General features: G+C 47.0%; 1 protein-coding gene across 4 annotated transcripts in view; it reads left to right on the top strand.

Moving 5' to 3' along the window:
* Positions 1–18464, top strand: part of arhgap21a (Rho GTPase activating protein 21a) — a 53769-nt gene that overhangs the window by 31934 nt on the left and 3371 nt on the right. For 2 of the 4 annotated variants that reach the window (XM_068304639.1, XM_068304637.1), the window contains 20 exons: positions 5099–5191; positions 5643–5721; positions 6132–6186; positions 8041–8064; positions 9354–11307; positions 13625–13771; positions 13857–13959; positions 14066–14102; positions 14360–14479; positions 14571–14870; positions 14979–15043; positions 15126–15274; positions 15380–15522; positions 15617–15775; positions 15891–15969; positions 16053–16126; positions 16207–16296; positions 16374–16499; positions 16581–16622; positions 16710–16815. In XM_068304639.1, coding sequence (XP_068160740.1) covers positions 5099–5191; positions 5643–5721; positions 6132–6186; positions 8041–8064; positions 9354–11307; positions 13625–13771; positions 13857–13959; positions 14066–14102; positions 14360–14479; positions 14571–14870; positions 14979–15043; positions 15126–15274; positions 15380–15522; positions 15617–15775; positions 15891–15969; positions 16053–16126; positions 16207–16296; positions 16374–16499; positions 16581–16622; positions 16710–16815 — 3945 coding nt within the window. Of the gene's footprint in view, positions 1–5098; positions 5192–5642; positions 5722–6131; positions 6187–8040; positions 8065–8214; positions 8751–9353; positions 11308–13624; positions 13772–13856; positions 13960–14065; positions 14103–14359; positions 14480–14570; positions 14871–14978; positions 15044–15125; positions 15275–15379; positions 15523–15616; positions 15776–15890; positions 15970–16052; positions 16127–16206; positions 16297–16373; positions 16500–16580; positions 16623–16709; positions 16816–18464 lie in introns of those variants that run through there. The other 2 variants (XM_068304638.1, XM_068304640.1) reach the window with 2 other exon arrangements.

Below are 18464 nucleotides of genomic sequence, written 5' to 3'. Positions count from 1 at the left end.
AACACAACTATATAGTTCTCCTCATATGTTCATATTTTTGACAATGCGCCAGTCGATGGAATATGTGTGTCAAAGCATCAGTTATTGACTTATTTTAAAAAGGAACGTGTTTAAATTTACTCAGAATATCCAAGAAAAAGTTGTTTGCCCAAAGAAAAATTCCTAAAAGGAAGGTTTATGTTGCTTCTAGCTTTTAACTATTTTCATCATAAACAACGTCAGGTTTCTGCATGTAATTTCGCAAGATCAGGAAATATCCTCGCTTTATAATTTTACAAAATGTGTTGAAGGTTTTGGATGAAACTGGGGTTCATTTCCAGTAGTTTGTGCTCATCTGAGCCAAACTCTGAACAACAAGCCAGCAGACAATAATATTGGTTTTCTCCACCTTCAAATGATCAGATTCACACCACAGCAGCGCAGCAGATTGGAAACAGTGGTCGACTAAACAGCGTCACCACACAATCCACAAGCTGCTCTGGAGCTTTGATCAGGTTTTATTACTATACATACGTTCCCTCGCCGGATAGACGTGACGCAGAACGGTGACGCTTTTGCGGCCAAAGTCAAGTGTGACGTCTTTTTTTTCTTTTTGACATTTATTGATCGCCTATCTCAGTAATGTTGCATGCCTCAAAACACACGTAGCCCCCCCCCACACACACACACACACACACCCACACACACACACAGATGGATAATGTATTCCATGTGTGTGAGTGTTTGGATGTTTCTTGTTGTCTGAGTGCGTCTGTGATGTTGGCTGCAGCCTCCGCAGTAAGTTCGTTTTCCTGACTGCAGCGTGCGGTGAGGGCGGTGTTTGAAGAGAGGGTGGGTGTCCTGCTGACCGCACGCCGACCGGCCGAGCGTTGCTTCACGTACCCACACACACACACACACACACACACAGCGATGCACAAACATAAACACCGACGTCAAGTGGAAAGACGGAGACGGAGGACTGATGTGGACGTGTTTATTTCCTTTCACAGCAGTTGTCTACATACCAAGAGGCTGTTATCCCAAATCTTCCTCTTCTATCTCATTTCCTCTCTTCTTCCCTTCAACCCTCTTTTCTATCTGTGTCACTCCCTTTTCCTGTGTGTGTGTCTCTCTCTCTCCGGTTGTGTGTTTTGTAGCAGCGTTTTGTGTTACATTTAAACGAGAGGCAACACAAACAGTGTTCTGTTGCAATATACACTCTTGTTTTCCCTCTTTCTTCCTCGTGTTTCACTTCGTTCCCATGAAGTCTGCAGAAGGAATATAATGCAGCACAAGCAAACAAAATTCCCCACTATTCTCCAGTGGGCTTTTTAATGCCCCACCTTCATGAACCAAACTGCATCCAAAGACTTCCAGCTCTTTTCTCCCTCGCTCTGCCTCTACTCCCATCTTTCCTTTCTACATCTTCTCTGGTTTGACTTGAGTTTTGTTGTCGTTTGAGTTCTACCTTAAGCATTTGTCAGGCTGACAGCACATCGCGATATCGTGGTCCCACCCACATGGAAGCTGTCAAACCGTGAGACGTTTTAAAGTGAATTGACAGGTCGAGAATATCGCTCACAGATTTGCTTTTGATGTCAAACAGACGTGGACAAAATACACTTTTATGCCTGTGAAACATCATCCCCCTGCACCGTCACGGTGGGGTCGCTTCAGATCCTTCCTTTCCCAGGTGGGTTTTGGTGTTTTCCTAGAAGAAACCTGATGGAACGTGTGCCACCAACTTCCTGTATGTGGGAGAGAAACTCCATGCCTCTCTCCTAGGTTTCAGTGGAGGATGTGACTTTATAAACGATCACAGGGGTTCTTTGTCACAGGTGTGCGTGCCGTTTGTGTCTGTGCTAGCGCAGATCATACCGGAGGTGTTTATGATGATTGATGCTATTGATTGGTTTAGAAATCAGTGCAATCACACGCCGAGGGTTCTGAGACATGATTAGCAAAGCAGAATTTCTCCATCCAAGACTCTGCAGGTCATTCCTCCAGCTGACAGAGTCTCGTAACGCCGTTTACGAGGATGTGGGTTTGTTGAGTTTTTCATGGAGGTCAGGACTGGGATGTTGCAGGTGCTTTGGAAGAGTTTCAGCTTTCAGACCGGAGTTGTACTTGGACTAGTTTGTGTATAACTATGCTGCGTTCCTTCATGGGAAATGGAGAAGCAGGAGACAGAGTTGCAGTGTTTATTTTCACGCTGGCTTCATCAGCTGTCTTCAAGCAGCCTGAATACTCAGAGCAGACGTTTGAGAATCAAACACCCCGCGCTTTTGAACCTCTATGTATTTATGCAGAGTATACTTGTGCTTTGACCTTCCCACGCTTTGAAGGAATACACTTTGTGGAGATCATATGCCCCCCATTTTCATATTTCTCCAATGGAGGAGACGTAGATAGTCATCTAAACCGTTGGAATCCTCCTCCTCTTCCTTCTCGGCGTTTGAAGTGTTGGGAAAGTTGAGGAAAAACGCCTCCTCTTCTCGGTGTCAGGGTGATGAAGACGTGGAGCATCTGTGTGCGTTTTTATATCTGGTTGTGTTCTACTGTCTCTGTATGCTACAGTGTCCTACCAGGGTTAATTCAGGGTGTGGGTGGTAGGCCTAACCCAGAAGAGCAGGGAGCAGGTAGTCAGCCAGCAGAAGAGGCCCCAGCTGTACAGCCTGGGGGGCCCAGGGGCCAAAAATTAGAGCCGTTAGCCCAGATATGCAAATATATAGCAAACTGAATATAAATGAAGCAAACCAACAACATCCCCTTTCCTTTGCGTTACAGTTTTCTGACCTTTGACAAACAGTTACAGAGAATAATGTTGGGTTCCAGAGCTGCTTGTAACTCTGCGTCTTAAAGTCTGTTGTGTTTACATTCAACAACTTTAACGAGGATCATGCAGGATCACGCCAAACAGGAACATTTGTTTCCAGTTACTCCAGTATCACGGACGCCAACAGGGAAGAACTTGGAGCATAAATAAATTCAAATCCAACCTGAACAAAGTTTATGTGCAGATTACAGCTCCAGCTACTTACTCAACGTCGTATTAAATAGTGTTGATGTGTTGAAGTATCGTGCAACGCAAAGATCTGCCTCAACTGCCTGGGCTTTACCCAGCGCCGCTCTGCGTTTTGGTCCGATCCAAGTCATTTTAAGGCATGTTGATGTGTTTCATTAATCCTCACAGTAGTTTTACGCTTCGGTAAGACAGTTGGGAGCATTAAAAATATCCAAAGCTTTAGATTTCTGTGTTTAATCCCGTTCATCCAGCTGCAGGGCATGGAAACTTGCAGATTCCAATTTGGGCTACAGAGTTTGAGTTCAGTGGGATTGGCTCGGGACCCGGTGGGGGGGCACAGTGGTTGACATCTGTACCCCTGCCTAGGGTCAGTCACGTCGAATATTGTGTTATCATGGGCACATTTGAACACACATGAGAAAATTTTCTTCATCGTGTGTGCTGCACTGCCTCCTACTGGATGGAAAACAAGCCTGCAGTTGTGTGTTGGTAAATGATGTTTAAGAATTATCTTTCACTCAGTTTGTTGTTGATTGTTGCTTGTTTATATCACAGTGGGCTGTGTCGTCTGTCTGTTGATGCATAGAGAGGATGTTTCTTCATCTCTGAATCACGAAAACGTTTTTGAGGGGACACCACATACAAAAACATTTTCACACTTGAGTCAACATGAGATTTTGGGCTTCCAGTTTATGTCTTCTTTCAGTCCTAATGACACGTTTTAGTTCTTGATTTGTTCTTGAAATAAATGCAAATGAGTGTGTGTTTAATTTGATGACACATCATCATACTTTCACCACATTCTTCTGGTTTGTTTTTATCACAGAAACTTCGTGAAAAATTATAATGAAACTTGGCAGGTTTGGTTTCTGGTTTTTGGCAGGAAAGAATCCATTAAATATTGGAGTGGATCCAGATGAAGAGAAGAATTCAGATGGGTTTTTTTCCCACTTCATCTACTTGCTACTCCATCATGAATCTGGAGTGAAGGGTGGGGCACGTGCCAAAAATAGAAACCCTGATCTATCCTGATCTTGGTGAAACTCATCGATTTACATTTCACTTCCACTTTGGGAGATTTAACAGTTTCATCAGTTACGATTGAAACACAAACTTTCCATGTCTTTTATATATTAGTCATGTAAGTACATGTAATCAATTTGTCTGAATCTTCATCTTAAATGGATTGCAGTAATATTCTGAACCACAGGAGGGAGTCAGTAGATCATGCCATTAAATGCATTCTAGCCGTCATATCATAAGTAAAGGAGGACAGCTTCAGCAACACTTTGAACCCACATCTGCTGCAGTGCTGCAGCTGTTCAGGGCCGTCCGGAGCAGCGCCTGAACCGGGTTCATTAATGCATGGATGTGCTGCTGAGGAAGGGCGGACATGAAAGGAGCGTGCAGACGCTGTCATCGCTCCCAGAGGACAGAAAATAGACGGCCTCTGAACGACATCCAGGCATATGGCTGTGATGTTATCTGACAGAATCGCACCAATGATTTCTAGTCTTGATCAGATGTGTTCGCCCTGTTCTCTCTCCCATCGAGCAGCGTGGCGTCCCTTCTCCTCCTCAACCACGTGAAAGCAAACTCCCTGGAGGTTCGTTTACATCGCACCTCGTCGGTATACATGTGACTGCAGAATGGAATCCGTGCATGGATGAGAGGACAGTTATAACTATTTTCTACATTTCTGTTCCAATTAATATGCTTCCTGCTTTTACACTTACTCTCTCACTCTTTTTGGCAATCTATTTACTATAAAACCAAATGAAGGAGAGCAGAATTTCACTTTTTCAAAACAGTTCCAGCCACATTTCAGCTTTGGATTGAAGAGTCAGTACAGCTACTCTGACGACAAAGGTGTTTCCTTTTGTTGACGTTACGCGGAAACTTATTGTTTTTGGTATTTGCATTGCTGCAGTGTGAACATAACGTGCAGCAAATAAGTGCACTGATGCTACAATGTCGCTGCAGCGGCATCTCCAGTTCTAAAGCAATCTGTCCTAGTTCTGTCTCAGCTCTCCCTCACCGTGTGAACAATCTCCTCTCTGCATGCTCTCTCTCTCTCTCTCTCGTTGCCAGGGCGACAGAGGAACCGTCTGGAGCCTATGGACACCATTTTCGTCAAACAAGTGAAGGAGGGAGGCCCCGCCCATGGAGCTGGACTCTGTACAGGTAAAGCAAAACCCACACATGCAATCTCCGAAGAAATCATGGTGCTCCTGATAGCTGGGAACTTTCACGATTAACTCACATCTGAGCTCTAAGTGCCGTTTCACGCCGTTTGTGCTGTAGGTATTTCCAATCCCTGCCAGGCAAAAACAGATTTGAGTTGCAAAATAACAGATGTCTCCTTTGTGGGAGGTTGAACAAAGTGTAACACGCTCTTTGTTATTCCGACATTCCCTAAATTCCGTCTCCGGTTTCGTTTTTTTCTCCTCATTAATCCGTGAATCATCTCCAATTTAATCAGCCGTGATAAAGAAAATAATTGAACAAACTCCTTTTTTGATGAAAAGGTGGATTTCCCTGAAATGACGTCTGAAGCTCTGTGCGGTCAGCGTTCTGACCGGGTCGCGCCCTGTGTTACAGGAAATGATAAGTGTCCTCGTCTAATTCTATACAGGGGACCGGATAGTGAAGGTGAATGGAGAGAGCATCATTGGGAAGACTTACTCTCAAGTCATAGCCTTGATCCAGAACAGGTAAGATCACAGTTGTTTTGCTGATTCATCTTCAGGGAATCGTGCAGAGAAGAATCTTTAGTTTTTATCCAATCCCATCGACCCGCCCACACTGAGCCATTGTGAAACATTTTGAATGAAGACACATCCACCGTTTCAGAAACATTCATTTTCACATTCATGTTTCGTTAAAACTGGTCAAAGGAGAGGAAGAGGTAAAGGTGAGTTTCTGTCAGTGGGTAACCTGAAACTGGGAGGATGTACATGACCTCCATATTCTGGCAGAGATGGTCCTCATCCCTCAGTTGCTCCCTGGACTTGTTTTCGTAAGTTAGGTTTAGTAAGTTGTGTGTCGGGGGGGGGGGGGGTAGACATGAAATGTTTATTGTATGTCTGTGTTTCATTCTCTTCCTCTACATCATCTTCCTCAGTGATGCCTCGCTGGAACTCTGTGTCATGCCAAAGGACGAGGACATTTTGCAGCTGGTAAGAGTTTGTTCTTCAATCCAAAGTGAAGCCAAGGTATCTGTGATCATTTGAAGTTTTAATTCCAGGTCATATCCCTGGTTAAAAGCTAATTTTATCTAACATCCTTGTCGATGATTATTTATTTAAATTCATATTTCCCTGTATTTGACCTTTATGTGAACACAAATGTAAAAATAACCGTTTGTGGCCGTTGGTTACTGCTGGTGACGATACAGTCAGTTCAGTAATAATCAATTTGTCCTTTCAAAAATATTCTTTCAGCGTCATATTTGATCGTTCAAAAGATAACCGAATAACGTTAAGCGTTATGAACATTACATGCAGCATTTTCAATGGTCGTTCTTTGTGCTGTGTTTTTAGCCCATATTTAGACACGTCCTGCCTCCAGTGAAACAGAAGATATCTGTCTTCTCAAACGATCCAGTGTGAAACAATAACCCTAAAGCAGAGCACAGAGTGTCAGGGTTGACCAGCTCCAGTGGCCTCCTGTGGGGTTATTGTAGTTTCAGTTACCAATCGGTTTGATTGGAATGTATTGGCGGACCGGTTTCTGTCGACCTGAGAGCAGAGGAGCATAGGTAGAATTTGTGTAAAAGCTCCACACCCTGTCTTTACATCCGTGATGCAAGCAGCCAGCCCACGCCCTCAGTCAGAGCCACGCAATTTTTAAAAAAACCAGTCGCCACAAGTTACTCACCCCTCTTTGGGAAATTCTCCCTCTCAGAGCAAAAGAACTGAGTCAGCTCTCACTGTTGTGCTAAATTCCAAGCATAACTTGGTAGCGTAACCAAAAACCACAGAAACCTTGGTTTTGGAGTTATGGAAAGAGTTTGAACACTCACAAAAACACAGGATGGAAGGGAAGCAAATTACGATTAAGTAACTGGTTCTGTCCCTTGAGGAAGTTGTGAAGCAAGATGAAGTTGTGCTCTTGACTAAGCTCTTTGTTCTTTGTTCTAAAAACGTCGGTATTAAAGTGACATTGATGAGAACGAAACAAAAAAAATGTCAGTGAACGAATGGAAATGTTTGTCTTCTATAACATTTAGCTGTCAGTATGAGATATATTACATCACCTGATATGAATATGGAAATAAAGTCATTAGAATAAACAGAGACTTAGACAAACACATTATATGATGTAACCAGATAATTTAAATTGAGATAACTCCATCTGTACGGTTTTAACGACGGCAGATGGGAGAGAAAGTGAAAGTGTTCAGAAGTGTGTTCCTGTTTGCCAGTTTTGTCATTTTGGGCGACATCCAGCCCACTCGCTGTCGGAGGGAGTGCAGCTGCAGTCAGCTGACTCCCCTCAGATCGCTGTTTACAGGGGCGGGTGAGGAGGACGCTGGTCCCGATCGGTGCCGAAAGCATCTTGTTAATGCTGGGTCAGAAGTGAACGTATGACGGAGCGGCGTCCCAACAGATGAGGGACGAGTTTGGATTCCGGGAAAGGAGCTCGTAGGTGGTGTTGTGAAAAGCGACAGGGAAATGTTTGAGGAGGGAGGGGGAGGCGCCTCGGTGTGCAGGTGAGAGTGATGGGAAGACTTGCGTTCTCTGAGGTATCTCTGGAAGAGCCGTGTAGCGGAAGAGACGAGTAAATAGTGTGGCTGAGAAAGACTCCAACACTCCTCAAGTTCCCTTTTCTTCTCATTCTTCCTCACAACTCTGATTGTGATGCCTCATCCTCCCCAGATCGGAGTGTATTTTTAGCCTTAGTGGGAGTCAGACATGCTGCCTGTCCTCCAGTGATGGTGCTCTACCTCTGAGTCCTCTATACTCACTTCTTTATTTCTCTTTATTCCCATTTTCCTCTCTGCTTGCTCTTCTCTAATCTGCGGACTCCAGTTTTCCAGGGACATCACTGCTCTGGTAAGAAGGGAAACTATCCTAACTAATCACTTTACTTGTTTCGCACCTTTTTTATGCTGTTTTTTTTTTTTTTAATCACCTGTGGCTTTTTGGAAGGACCTATTCCCCAAATCCACCCCTTCTCCTTTGCATGCCATGAAGTCTTTGGTTAGAATGTGCAGGTAAATGTTTGTACCTTCCTGCATAACAGGTTGAAACAATTCTCATACATGACATAGCAGACTTCAAACAATACTTCTGTACGTTCTGTACTTGGGAAATTGTTTTCTATTTAAATGCATGTAAATCCAGAGGGAGGCAGCAGACTCACTGTTTGTGGAATTGTAACCTGACCCCTCAGGTAGAGTGCTATCGATTAAAGTCCAACACCGCAACTCTCTCCCTTTCATTTTCTTCAAGAGCTTTGCCTAAGGGAGGAGGGAATATTGCATGTTCTGTATGCGACTAGGTGTTATTCCTTGATGCATGCCTTGGTGCTGTTTCCCTGGGGAGTGTGAGGGGAAATAGAACTAGAAAGACTCGTGCTGGCGTTTAAGTATAATTCAGAGAAAGTCCCGTAGTTGCTTCGGTGACAGTAGTGTCGAGGAGCCATGCTAACTGGAGTGGCATTACCTTCCAAGAGCAGACACAGGCGTCCCTCCTTCATCATCTCATCATTCCTTAGGAGACGCATTCCGGTGTCAAAGGTGGGTAAGCCCCTGCTAGCTTTACCCTGTTTCCTGGATCTGTCGTTTTATTGTAGATTCCCAGCTCGTTTCCCGTTCCTCAACATCTATAGCCTCTCAAACGCTCTTTATTTGCATCATGAACTGATGTGATATTTGTTTGTGAGGAGTTGTAGAGCGATTGTTGGAGAAATAGTACCGTTTTTGTTGGTACAGCTTTCTGTCTATCACTTCAAGTCCTCTGAAGGAATGCAGTGAGTGCTTATCTCGCTGATAATTTCGTCAGTCTACACAAAGAGTCAGTAAACGCTGATAATTTGTTATCGTTCTTTTACTACTTTCAAAAACAAGCAGCCACATTGTTGTGGTGCCGTTGAGGTATTATAAGAGTCATAGCTGTAAGAGTAGATGGAGTCAAAGGGGAGATGTAAATTTGTCACCTATAAGAAGTCGCCCCAAAGTTCAGTAACTGCAGCACTCCCCCTTAGACACAGTCCTAAGAGGAAGGTCTTATTATCTCGTCCCTCATTGGATGGGATGTTCTTCAGGGATTTAATGTGATATTTGTTTGTGCTTCAACCTCCCAGCATCTGAGGTGAAATAATACCCCATAATCTCTTGCAGGCGTATTCCCAGGATGCATACCTCAAAGGAAACGAGGCATACAGCGGAAATGCCCAGAACATCCCAGAACCCCCTCCCATCTGCTACCCTCGGATAGAAGTAAAGGCTGCGGCGATGGCTCAGACCTTGGAGCCCGCCACCGTGAGCGAGACCCCCAGAGAGCTGGCTCAAGGTCCAGGAAGACGAGGAGGGGCGGCAGAGAAGAGCTACCGGGTGGAAATCCCTGTTCCACCATCTCCCCCACCCCAGCAGACGTCAAAGTCTCCGACAGCATCGTGCGTCCGGAGTGAGAGCGCGAGGACGGCGGCGGCCACGCCCCTAAATCCGGTGGACAGGGAGACCCGGGTGGCTCGGGCCGGACCCAGCCACAGGACAGAGGAGAACCGGTACACCCCTTCAGCAGATTCAGGCTCGGCCAAACCGAGACCCCTCATATCCTCGGTTCCCGGAGGTGCACAAGTCCAATACCCCTCCTCACGTGCCACAGATGCCCCCGTCTACTCCCCTTCCTTAAGGTCCAAACCAAGTCCCATCTATACTGATAAGTTATCTCCACCCGTACAGACCTCCCTCACGTCTGCCTCACCAGACCTCTTCTCCACCGCTGTCTCCCCCAACACCAACCACTACTCACCCTCCGCCTCGGCCCCCTCCACCTCTCCACATCAGAACATTGACTGGAAGAACTACACCACCTATAAAGACTACATTGATGCAAAGAGGCTGCACACTTATGGCTGCCGCACCATCCAGGAGCGTTTGGACAGCTTGCGGGCGGCTGCCAGTTCTAGCTCTGCCTACACCCAGCAACGCACACCACCACCTCCGTCTAGCGCCGGTCAAAGAGCGATGCTGGGGTCCCAGATCAAACGGAGAAGCACCTCCACCGACCGCGGGGTGGACGCTGGGAGTCAGGGTACCGTGGCGACTCCTTTACGTAGTTCCTCCCAAGAAAGACTCGGAAGTGGGACAGAGAGGACAGAATCAATCAGGAATTGGCCGCGGAGTTCTTCAGAGGACGCCCTGCCGTTTTCCACCCCAGCAGGCGTTTCTAAACCCAGAGCGAAGTCTTGTGACTACCTGGGGAGGCAGCCTGGAGAACCAGTTGGGACTAGCTTAGGGGATAAAACAGTTTCGGACAGGTTGCTGCTGTGCCCGGGAGGGGAAGGGGTAGACCTCAGAGCTTTACCTCATCTGAACAGGAGTCTCACTGGACAGGAGGAGGGACGAGGAGGTGGACTATCGTATTCACCTTTAGCTTCTTCTGCGTTTACAAAAGGTACAACTGAATCTGTGGGAACACCAAGGACAGATGGTGCCATCTTGAGACCGTCACATATTCCTGTCAAAACCTCTGTCTCAGACCTGTCTCCTGCCTTAATCACCACCAAAGCCACGGGTCCTCTTAAAGACCAAAGAGCTACCGCCATGGGCAACCACCTGGGCTGCCCGTCCCCCCTGCACCTGCAGCTAAGGACCCGAGCTGACAGTCTAAAAACCGACAGCAGGTTGGACCCTGCGTTGGCAGTCAGGTCTTCCTCTTGCTCCGGTTCCTCCTCTAAACTGTCTGTAAAGAGGAGCTTACAAAACGTGTTTGTTACCTCTTCCTCGGGTTCCTCCCCCACTAACGGAGCCGTTACCCAAAAGCCAAAAGCAAACACCCCTGTTAGGACAAATGGTGGTCCTGCAGAGGGTGTAGAAGGACTGGATGCAACTGTTGTTGTCCTTAGAAGGGACAAAAACGTTCGTCCTCCATCCTACGTGGTACCTGTTAATGACAAGCAGAGGGGCGTGAAGTCGCCCCCGCTGGTGAAGGCAGGCTCTGCAGACGGAGCGATGTTCTGGTTGTCCGGTGACAGCTGTAGGGAGAGGCACCTGAGACGACTTGGAGACACGCGGCACAAGTCCGCCTCCAACAACCTAGATGACTCCCTGGATTCGATCCCCTTCATAGGTAAGACTCCACTGCATTCAGCCCCTCCTTTTCCATAACAACAGCTTTGTCTGGGTCGTCCTGCGTTGGACTGTCAGCAGTGCGTAGCTACATTAGCCCCTTATCATAGTCCTCACTCTGGCCAATCTGAAACACTTTTGATTCTGTCTACGTTAATGAAAAGATCCACTGCGTTGACCTTTTCTGTCCCCTTGGAAACCAGATTAAATAAATACAACAAGGAAAAGCAGCCCAGTGTTGATGATTCAGTCACAAAAATGCATCAATTCTGTTTATTGTTTACCCAGTTAAACTCAGTACAAGAACAGTTATTGTGTCTGCATATCATAGTGGATCAACTGTAAATCATCAGACTTAATGATCGTCTCTTACTGGAAACATCTCAGGAATGTTTGTTGCTTGGTGGCAAGTAGTTGCTTTGAGTTAAAAAACAAGAAGACTTTGTGTTTTGGTGCGATACCACTTGAACAGTTTGTCCCGGCTGATAAAGGCAGACTCAGTGAGGTTATTCTGTACATCGTCACAACCCAGGATGTTACACTGCTTTTAGATGTGAGAAGAAATTGGTTCCTTGTGGCATTGTGGTTACGTGACAGCTTGACATCGTACTGCCGGCAGCAATGACGTATTCCAACCACCTCTTGGTATCTGAGTAGGGCTGCACAGAAACATAAGTCACAACCTACACACACACATCTCAACACACCCTCCCTGAAATGTCTCGTATTTCCCCCCCAGTGTTGTACAGCAAGAGAAATGTAAGACCGTCTTAATGGACTGTGACATAACAGTGGAATCAGAGCATTCCTGGAGCAAACTGCTTCAATTAGATTTCATACTATGGTTTTTAAAGGAGAAGCAGGACGACTGTTGTACATTGAGAGCCACCAAACATTTTGTACTGGGAGCAACACTCATGTAAGAAATCACATCCTGTCTCCTCCTTCCTCCATGGTTATTTTTCCTCTTCCTCAGAAACCAACTCGATTTAAGCGTTAAAGGTGATCAATGTTGTTCTAATTTATTGGCTTGCGTGACTTAACTAACTGAGCTTGAATGCAACCTTGCATTTTCAGGTTGCTTTACCACTGTTGACTCATCATTGACCAATCAGATACAGTCTTGGTGTCCGTTGTCCCCCAGAACCTGCAGGGTTCATGTTGTCCTTTATGTCGATGATGCGTTTGTTTGTCGGTCTTTACTTTTATATCAAATCCACTGCTGAGACGTTTAATGTGGGTGTGTCTGCATGCTGTTCCACATTCCTTTCCCTGCATCCCTGCCAGTGTGGATACGATTCAGTTCTTGTGTTTGCTCTTCATACATATCTGTATGTTTGTTTTTAGGGCTTGTCTTTGTGTCCCAATTGCATAAGACACATTGTAATGATGACGTAATGTGAACCGACCGCCTTTTATGTGCATAATTTAAAAGAGAAGGTGTGTATCTGCTGATTGGAACACACACGCTGGTCTTATGGCTGTCTCTATCTGCATCATTTGTTTAACCCTTCGCCTCCTTATCGCAGTATTTTATTGCTGTTGTTGATATGCCTGCCTGGGCTGAGATAACAGAGCAATTGCACATTGTTTTGCATAAAATAATGTACAATATAATATTTCCTGCTGTAGATTACGGCTGACCTTGTGGCCCAGGGTTATTAGTTGGAATTGAATCCTGGTCAGCGTGTTTCTGTTGCCAAGCCTCTTTTTTTACGGCAGCCGTGGCGAATTCTCAGAAATTCTTAGCAGTCTTTGAAACAATGCCTTCTTGACTTCAGGCAGAGATAAGACTTTTATTTGCAGCCACCGGTGTTTGAATCTGTTTGGAAATGTGACAACCGTTGCTATCAGACACTATCAATCCGATAACTATCTAATTAAACTAACAGCGGCTCCATGGGGCTGGTTGGAAACACCGGCTCCGGCTGATGATTCAGTTTGTCCAGCTGACATGCTTTCAAATCAAAATATCAAGCAGGAACCCACAGTGATGGCACGTACCAGACAGAATGTCTGCTGACAGATGTGTTAAGATGCAGTTACACTGCATTTAACGTTCACATGTAGATGTAGGAACATTGGCAGCTTATTGGAAGCAGGAAAATGTTGTAAATGGTTTAAAAGGTGAAAGGCAAAGCCGTAAAGTCTTAAGACGCAATAACAATTACTTTTACTAGCCTCGCTTACACGGCATCAACATGTGCAAATATGTGGACAGGCCTGCTGTCGCCAGTCATGCAGCCGGTGGTCAGTCCTAAATAAAATGTTCAATGTTTTCTTGCCCCGTTTCCAAATTCCTGCCTTTCTGTCCTCAGATGAACCGTCCAGTCCCAGCACCGACCAGGACAGCACGCACATTCCTGCCTCGGCTGTGATATCTGGAGCGCCCGTCATCACCACCGTCCCGCCCAGCCCCACTTCTCTGTCGCCTCTCATTCGACGGCAGCTATCCCACGACCAAGGTGGGTTTTGAGTCGAAGCAGCCAATCGAAGGCCTCGACAGCACGGGCGGTGAATTAAACGTCCTGTTTGACCCTCTCTCAACAGATTCGCTCCGTCTCACAATCATCGAGTCGGATTCCGGCACTAAAACGGAGCGATCCAAGTCCTACGATGAAGGCCTGGATAACTACCGGGGAGGAAGCAGAGGGTACGTGACATCACAACGGGGGCTAAGCCGATCATTAATCATCATCGATTGATGGAGCTTCGCATGTTTTCATTTTTTAATCTGATTCTTTTTCTCCTCATTCTAGGACGTCGTTAATACCTGGACTGAAAAGTAGCAGGAAGGTGAGTCCTGTCAAACATGATCGGTTCTCGTTTATCAGCGTTTCCTGTTTGGAGTGTTATCATCACTCTAATTCACACACCATAAAAATACGAGGGATATGTCACAGTAAAAGGGGAGACAGCGGCGGCCATTTGTTAATTATTGATTCAAGTGGTTTCAGTTACACTTGGCCAGTGTTCTCTGCGCTTCGTATTTCCATCTATCACGCCTTCCAAATGCTTTACTGCCTTCATGATATTTATTTCCTCTGCCTCAGGCTGGCGACCGATCGTCTGACGATTCGGGATCCAGGAGAGATTCTTCATCCGACGTCTTCTGTGACGCCACCAAGGAGGGTTTGCTGCATTTCAAGCAGCTGAATACCGACAAGGGAAAGGTGTGTGCCGCCTCCGCGTGTGTGACCACATTAAAATGCAACCAATGGGAGCGTTCACCGTTCTGCTTCGTCGTCTTGTCTCTTTGCGCAGCGTGTCAGCGGTGGCATGCGCCCGTGGAAGCAGATGTACGCCGTCCTGAGAGGCCACTACCTCTGTTTATACAAGGACAAGAAAGAGGGCCACGCCCACGCCAACTGCCAAACGGCGGACGAGCCACTGCCCATCAGCATCAGGGCCTGTCTCATCGACATCTCCTACAGCGACACCAAGCGGAAGAACGTGCTGCGGCTCACCACGTCCGACTGCGAGTACCTGTTCCAGGCCGAGGACCGGGACGACATGTTGGCCTGGATCCGGGTCATCCAGGAGAACAGCAACCCAGACGAGGAGGTGAGGGTCTGCTGTCCACGCTCCGGCGTCCCATTGGTCGGACTCTGGTCACCTGATAGTCGCAGGTTAAAGATCCTCTCCTCCTTTTCTTCCTCTTTCCCCTCTCAGAACTCGTTATTCACCAGCCATGACCTCATCAGCCGGAAGATCAAAGAGTACAACACCTTGATGAGGTAAGGGGGGGGGGGTGAATGGAAGGGCGCCGCCCGTGCTAAGCGCTGACTCATTTTGTCTTTTACCTTCGCCTTTTTCCAGCCCGACAGGCAGCAAGACGGAGCCGTCGCCCAGACAGTCGCGCCAGTCGCTGAGCATCCGACACACTCTGCTGGGGGGGAAAGGAGAGACCAAAGCAACCAGCCCCCACTCGCCCAAAGCCGAGCAGGAGAGGAAGAACATGCACAAAGGTACGGAAAGAAGCTCCTTCCATGAAGCATACGTTTAAAAAGGAAAGAAAAGGTAACAAGGTGAGTTAGATTTTAAGCTAACTCTGATAAACTGCCAATCCCAAGATGACACCAGCCCCCCAAAGGACAAAGGGACGTGGAGGAAGGGCATCCCGGGGCTGATGAGGAAGCCTTTCGAGAAGAAGCCGTCTCCTGGAGTCACGTTTGGAGTGAGGCTGGACGACTGTCCTCCTGCGCAGAACAACAAGGTCGGCACCGAATTGATTCGCCATCAAACAAACCAAAACACCTCCAGCATTAAAAATATTTACTTGAGTCAAACTCCCTTCTCCCGTCTCCCAGTTTGTACCTCTGATCGTGGAGGTGTGCTGTAAGCTGGTGGAGGAGAGGGGGCTGGAGTACACGGGCATCTACAGGGTCCCGGGAAACAACGCCGCCATCTCCAACATGCAGGAGGAGCTCAACAACAAGGGCATGGGCGACATCGATATCCACGATGATGTGAGTCACTCCATCCATCGATCGCCCTCACCTCGAAAGCGTTCCGTTCCAGGAAGTGATGTATTTCTGTCATCGCCTGTGGATAAACGTCTTATTTATATTTAATTCCACGCAGAAATGGAGGGACCTCAATGTGATCAGCAGTTTACTCAAGTCCTTCTTCCGTAAACTCCCAGAACCTCTGTTCACCAACGGTAGGCCGCCTTTTGAAAAGCTTGTTTGCCCCACCTGGTGGTTGGATGTGAGAACTACAACCTAGTTTTTCCGCTGTCTGCAGACAAGTATGGAGACTTTATCGAGGCCAACAGGACGGAGGACCCGGTGGAGAGGCTGAAAGAGCTGAAGAGGCTGGTGAGGACAGTTAAACCTCATTATTTGTGATTAACCCCTCGTTTGCTTTGCACACATTTACTTTCTAATTCTCTGTTCAGCTTCATGAATTACCCGATCATCATTACGAGACTCTCAAGTTCCTCTCAGCTCATCTCAAAACTGTGGCTGAAAACTCAGAGAAAAATAAGGTGCCTGACTTTGATTTATTGCGATCGTGAGTTCAAACGGGAGCAACAGCTAAACTGTAGAATCCTCTTCCTTCCAGATGGAGCCAAGGAACCTGGCCATCGTGTTCGGTCCCACTCTTGTGCGCACCACCGAGGACAACATGACCCACATGGTGACCCACATGCCGGACCAGTACAGGATAGTGGAGACCCTCATTCAGAACGTGAGCCGCTGACCTTAAGGTGCCTTTAAAGAAACCACATTTACATCCATCTTCATTCACACGTTTCTTTCTTTCCTCCAGTACGATTGGTTCTTCACTGAAGAGGGAAACGGAGATCCAGTGGTGGGTACAGGTTGTTTGTCACGATGATGGATTAGTGGCAGTTTGTCTTTGTGGCTGTGGATTTAAACGGGTCACGTCTTTGGACAGACGGTGTCCCTGGAGGAGAGCGCCGTGGAGTCTCAGCCCGTCCCCAACATCGACCACCTCCTCACCAACATCGGGCGCACCGGCACATCGCAGGGTGAAGTATCAGGTAACGCTCCGGCAGGCCCGCTCCGTGGGGGGTGGACCCTCTGTGATGAGGTCCAGGTGAAGCTGATGGTAACGCTGCCCCCCTCCCCTTTCCTTTGCTTCTTCAGCTGTTGAGTAGAAATGTCTTGGGCTGAATCAAATTTTTATAAGAGCATACTGCAACCAGGGGGAGGGGGGTTGTGTGAATTTTTTTTTTTTAATACAAACCATAACTGAAATCAGTGTTTAGAATATTAAACAGTTTTACCTCCATTTGGCCCTGAGAGGCCACCGTACGAGCGCCGCCGTGGGTTTCGGTGAATCATCCCTTCCTTCTCTGAATCTGCTAGTCTTTAAAATCGATTTAGATCTCTTGCTTTTTAATCCCTTTGCCTTTTAATACCTGGTTTTGCTCAGACACCCCCCCCTTTGATCCTGCCTACTGTTACACTAACACGGCATGTTCTCTCCCACGTCACAAGTAGATGTGTTCTCAGTGAAAGGCCACCTCTGATTCCTCTGTCTCTAGTGAGGCTCTGTCGGGTGTCCTAAAGGCTTTATCAGCATTCACACTCACTGATCTTGACACAGGCCAAGTGGGAGGAGTCTATCGCACCATGATGACACTGATGGACTCTATAATGTCCGTGATGGACAGCTGGAACTGTAGGAAGAAGGAGGATTGTTGCCCCCAGTGTAGCTGCCTAGTCTGCAGGAACCCGCAGTTGTTTTAAAAAACGCCAGAAATGCCAAAGAGAAAAAGCTTTAAGCAGAGAAAACGCGAAGGAAAACGGGAAGCGAGGCGGCTACACGGTACGGTACGGCGCCCGGTGTTGTAGGTGTGTGTCAGAGTGTACCTAACGGACCGGTGCTACTGTCTGAAAAGGCTCTCCGCTGTCTCTCCTCACTGTCCCGCAAGCCTGCCAACGGGAGAGATAGCATGGTATGGTTTCCTCGTCACCAGTCAGTGTGCACCTGCGTATTGTGGCATCATCTGTATTTGTGAGGGGTGTAAAGGGGGGCTTGGCTACGTCAGACAAACAAATTTTAACTGGAAGCTAACGGAACACACTCACACTCTCTCCATGTAGCGTCCTCTCTTTTTGTAGAGCTAGCCCTCTGTTACCCCCCGTCACTTCTTCTTCTTCTTCTTCTGTGTTTTGTTTTTTTATTTCGTTTTCTTCCATAGCCGTGTTTCTCCGTCATCACTGTTGTCATGGCAACTAACGTCATTTCACCTGGCTTTGGTCAGAATCAGGGAGTAATTCTCTTTGCGTCGTGAAACTTTTGTTTAAATTAAAACCTTTTTTTCCCCCAAAATTCACAAAGCCACAGAGATAAATCCGATATCGGAGCCAGTGATGGTTTCGACGACCTTTAACCCGTCGTGAACATCCGTCCGCTCACCATCCTTGTGTTGCATGACACTCCATCGGCCTCGCTGTTGTCCGCCACACGTCTTGTGTTCGTCGCTAACGTTGGAGGAGCATCACACCATGCCAGGTGGAGCTGAGTGTAACATAGAGCTCATCCGTCCCTGTGTGAAGCATGGCCTGTTGTCCAATCACGTCTGCTCATCCGTCTGGTCTGTGTTCATCCATCCACATCCATCCACTGGTTCTCTTCTCCCCTCTTCATCCAATCGTTTCCCCTTCTGATTTAAAGTCCTCT

Source organism: Antennarius striatus, chromosome 20 (assembly GCF_040054535.1).
Source record: "Antennarius striatus isolate MH-2024 chromosome 20, ASM4005453v1, whole genome shotgun sequence".
Taxonomy (NCBI): Eukaryota; Metazoa; Chordata; class Actinopteri; order Lophiiformes; family Antennariidae; genus Antennarius; species Antennarius striatus.
Note: the sequence above shows the minus strand (reverse complement) of the source record. Positions and strands in the feature narration are given on the sequence as shown.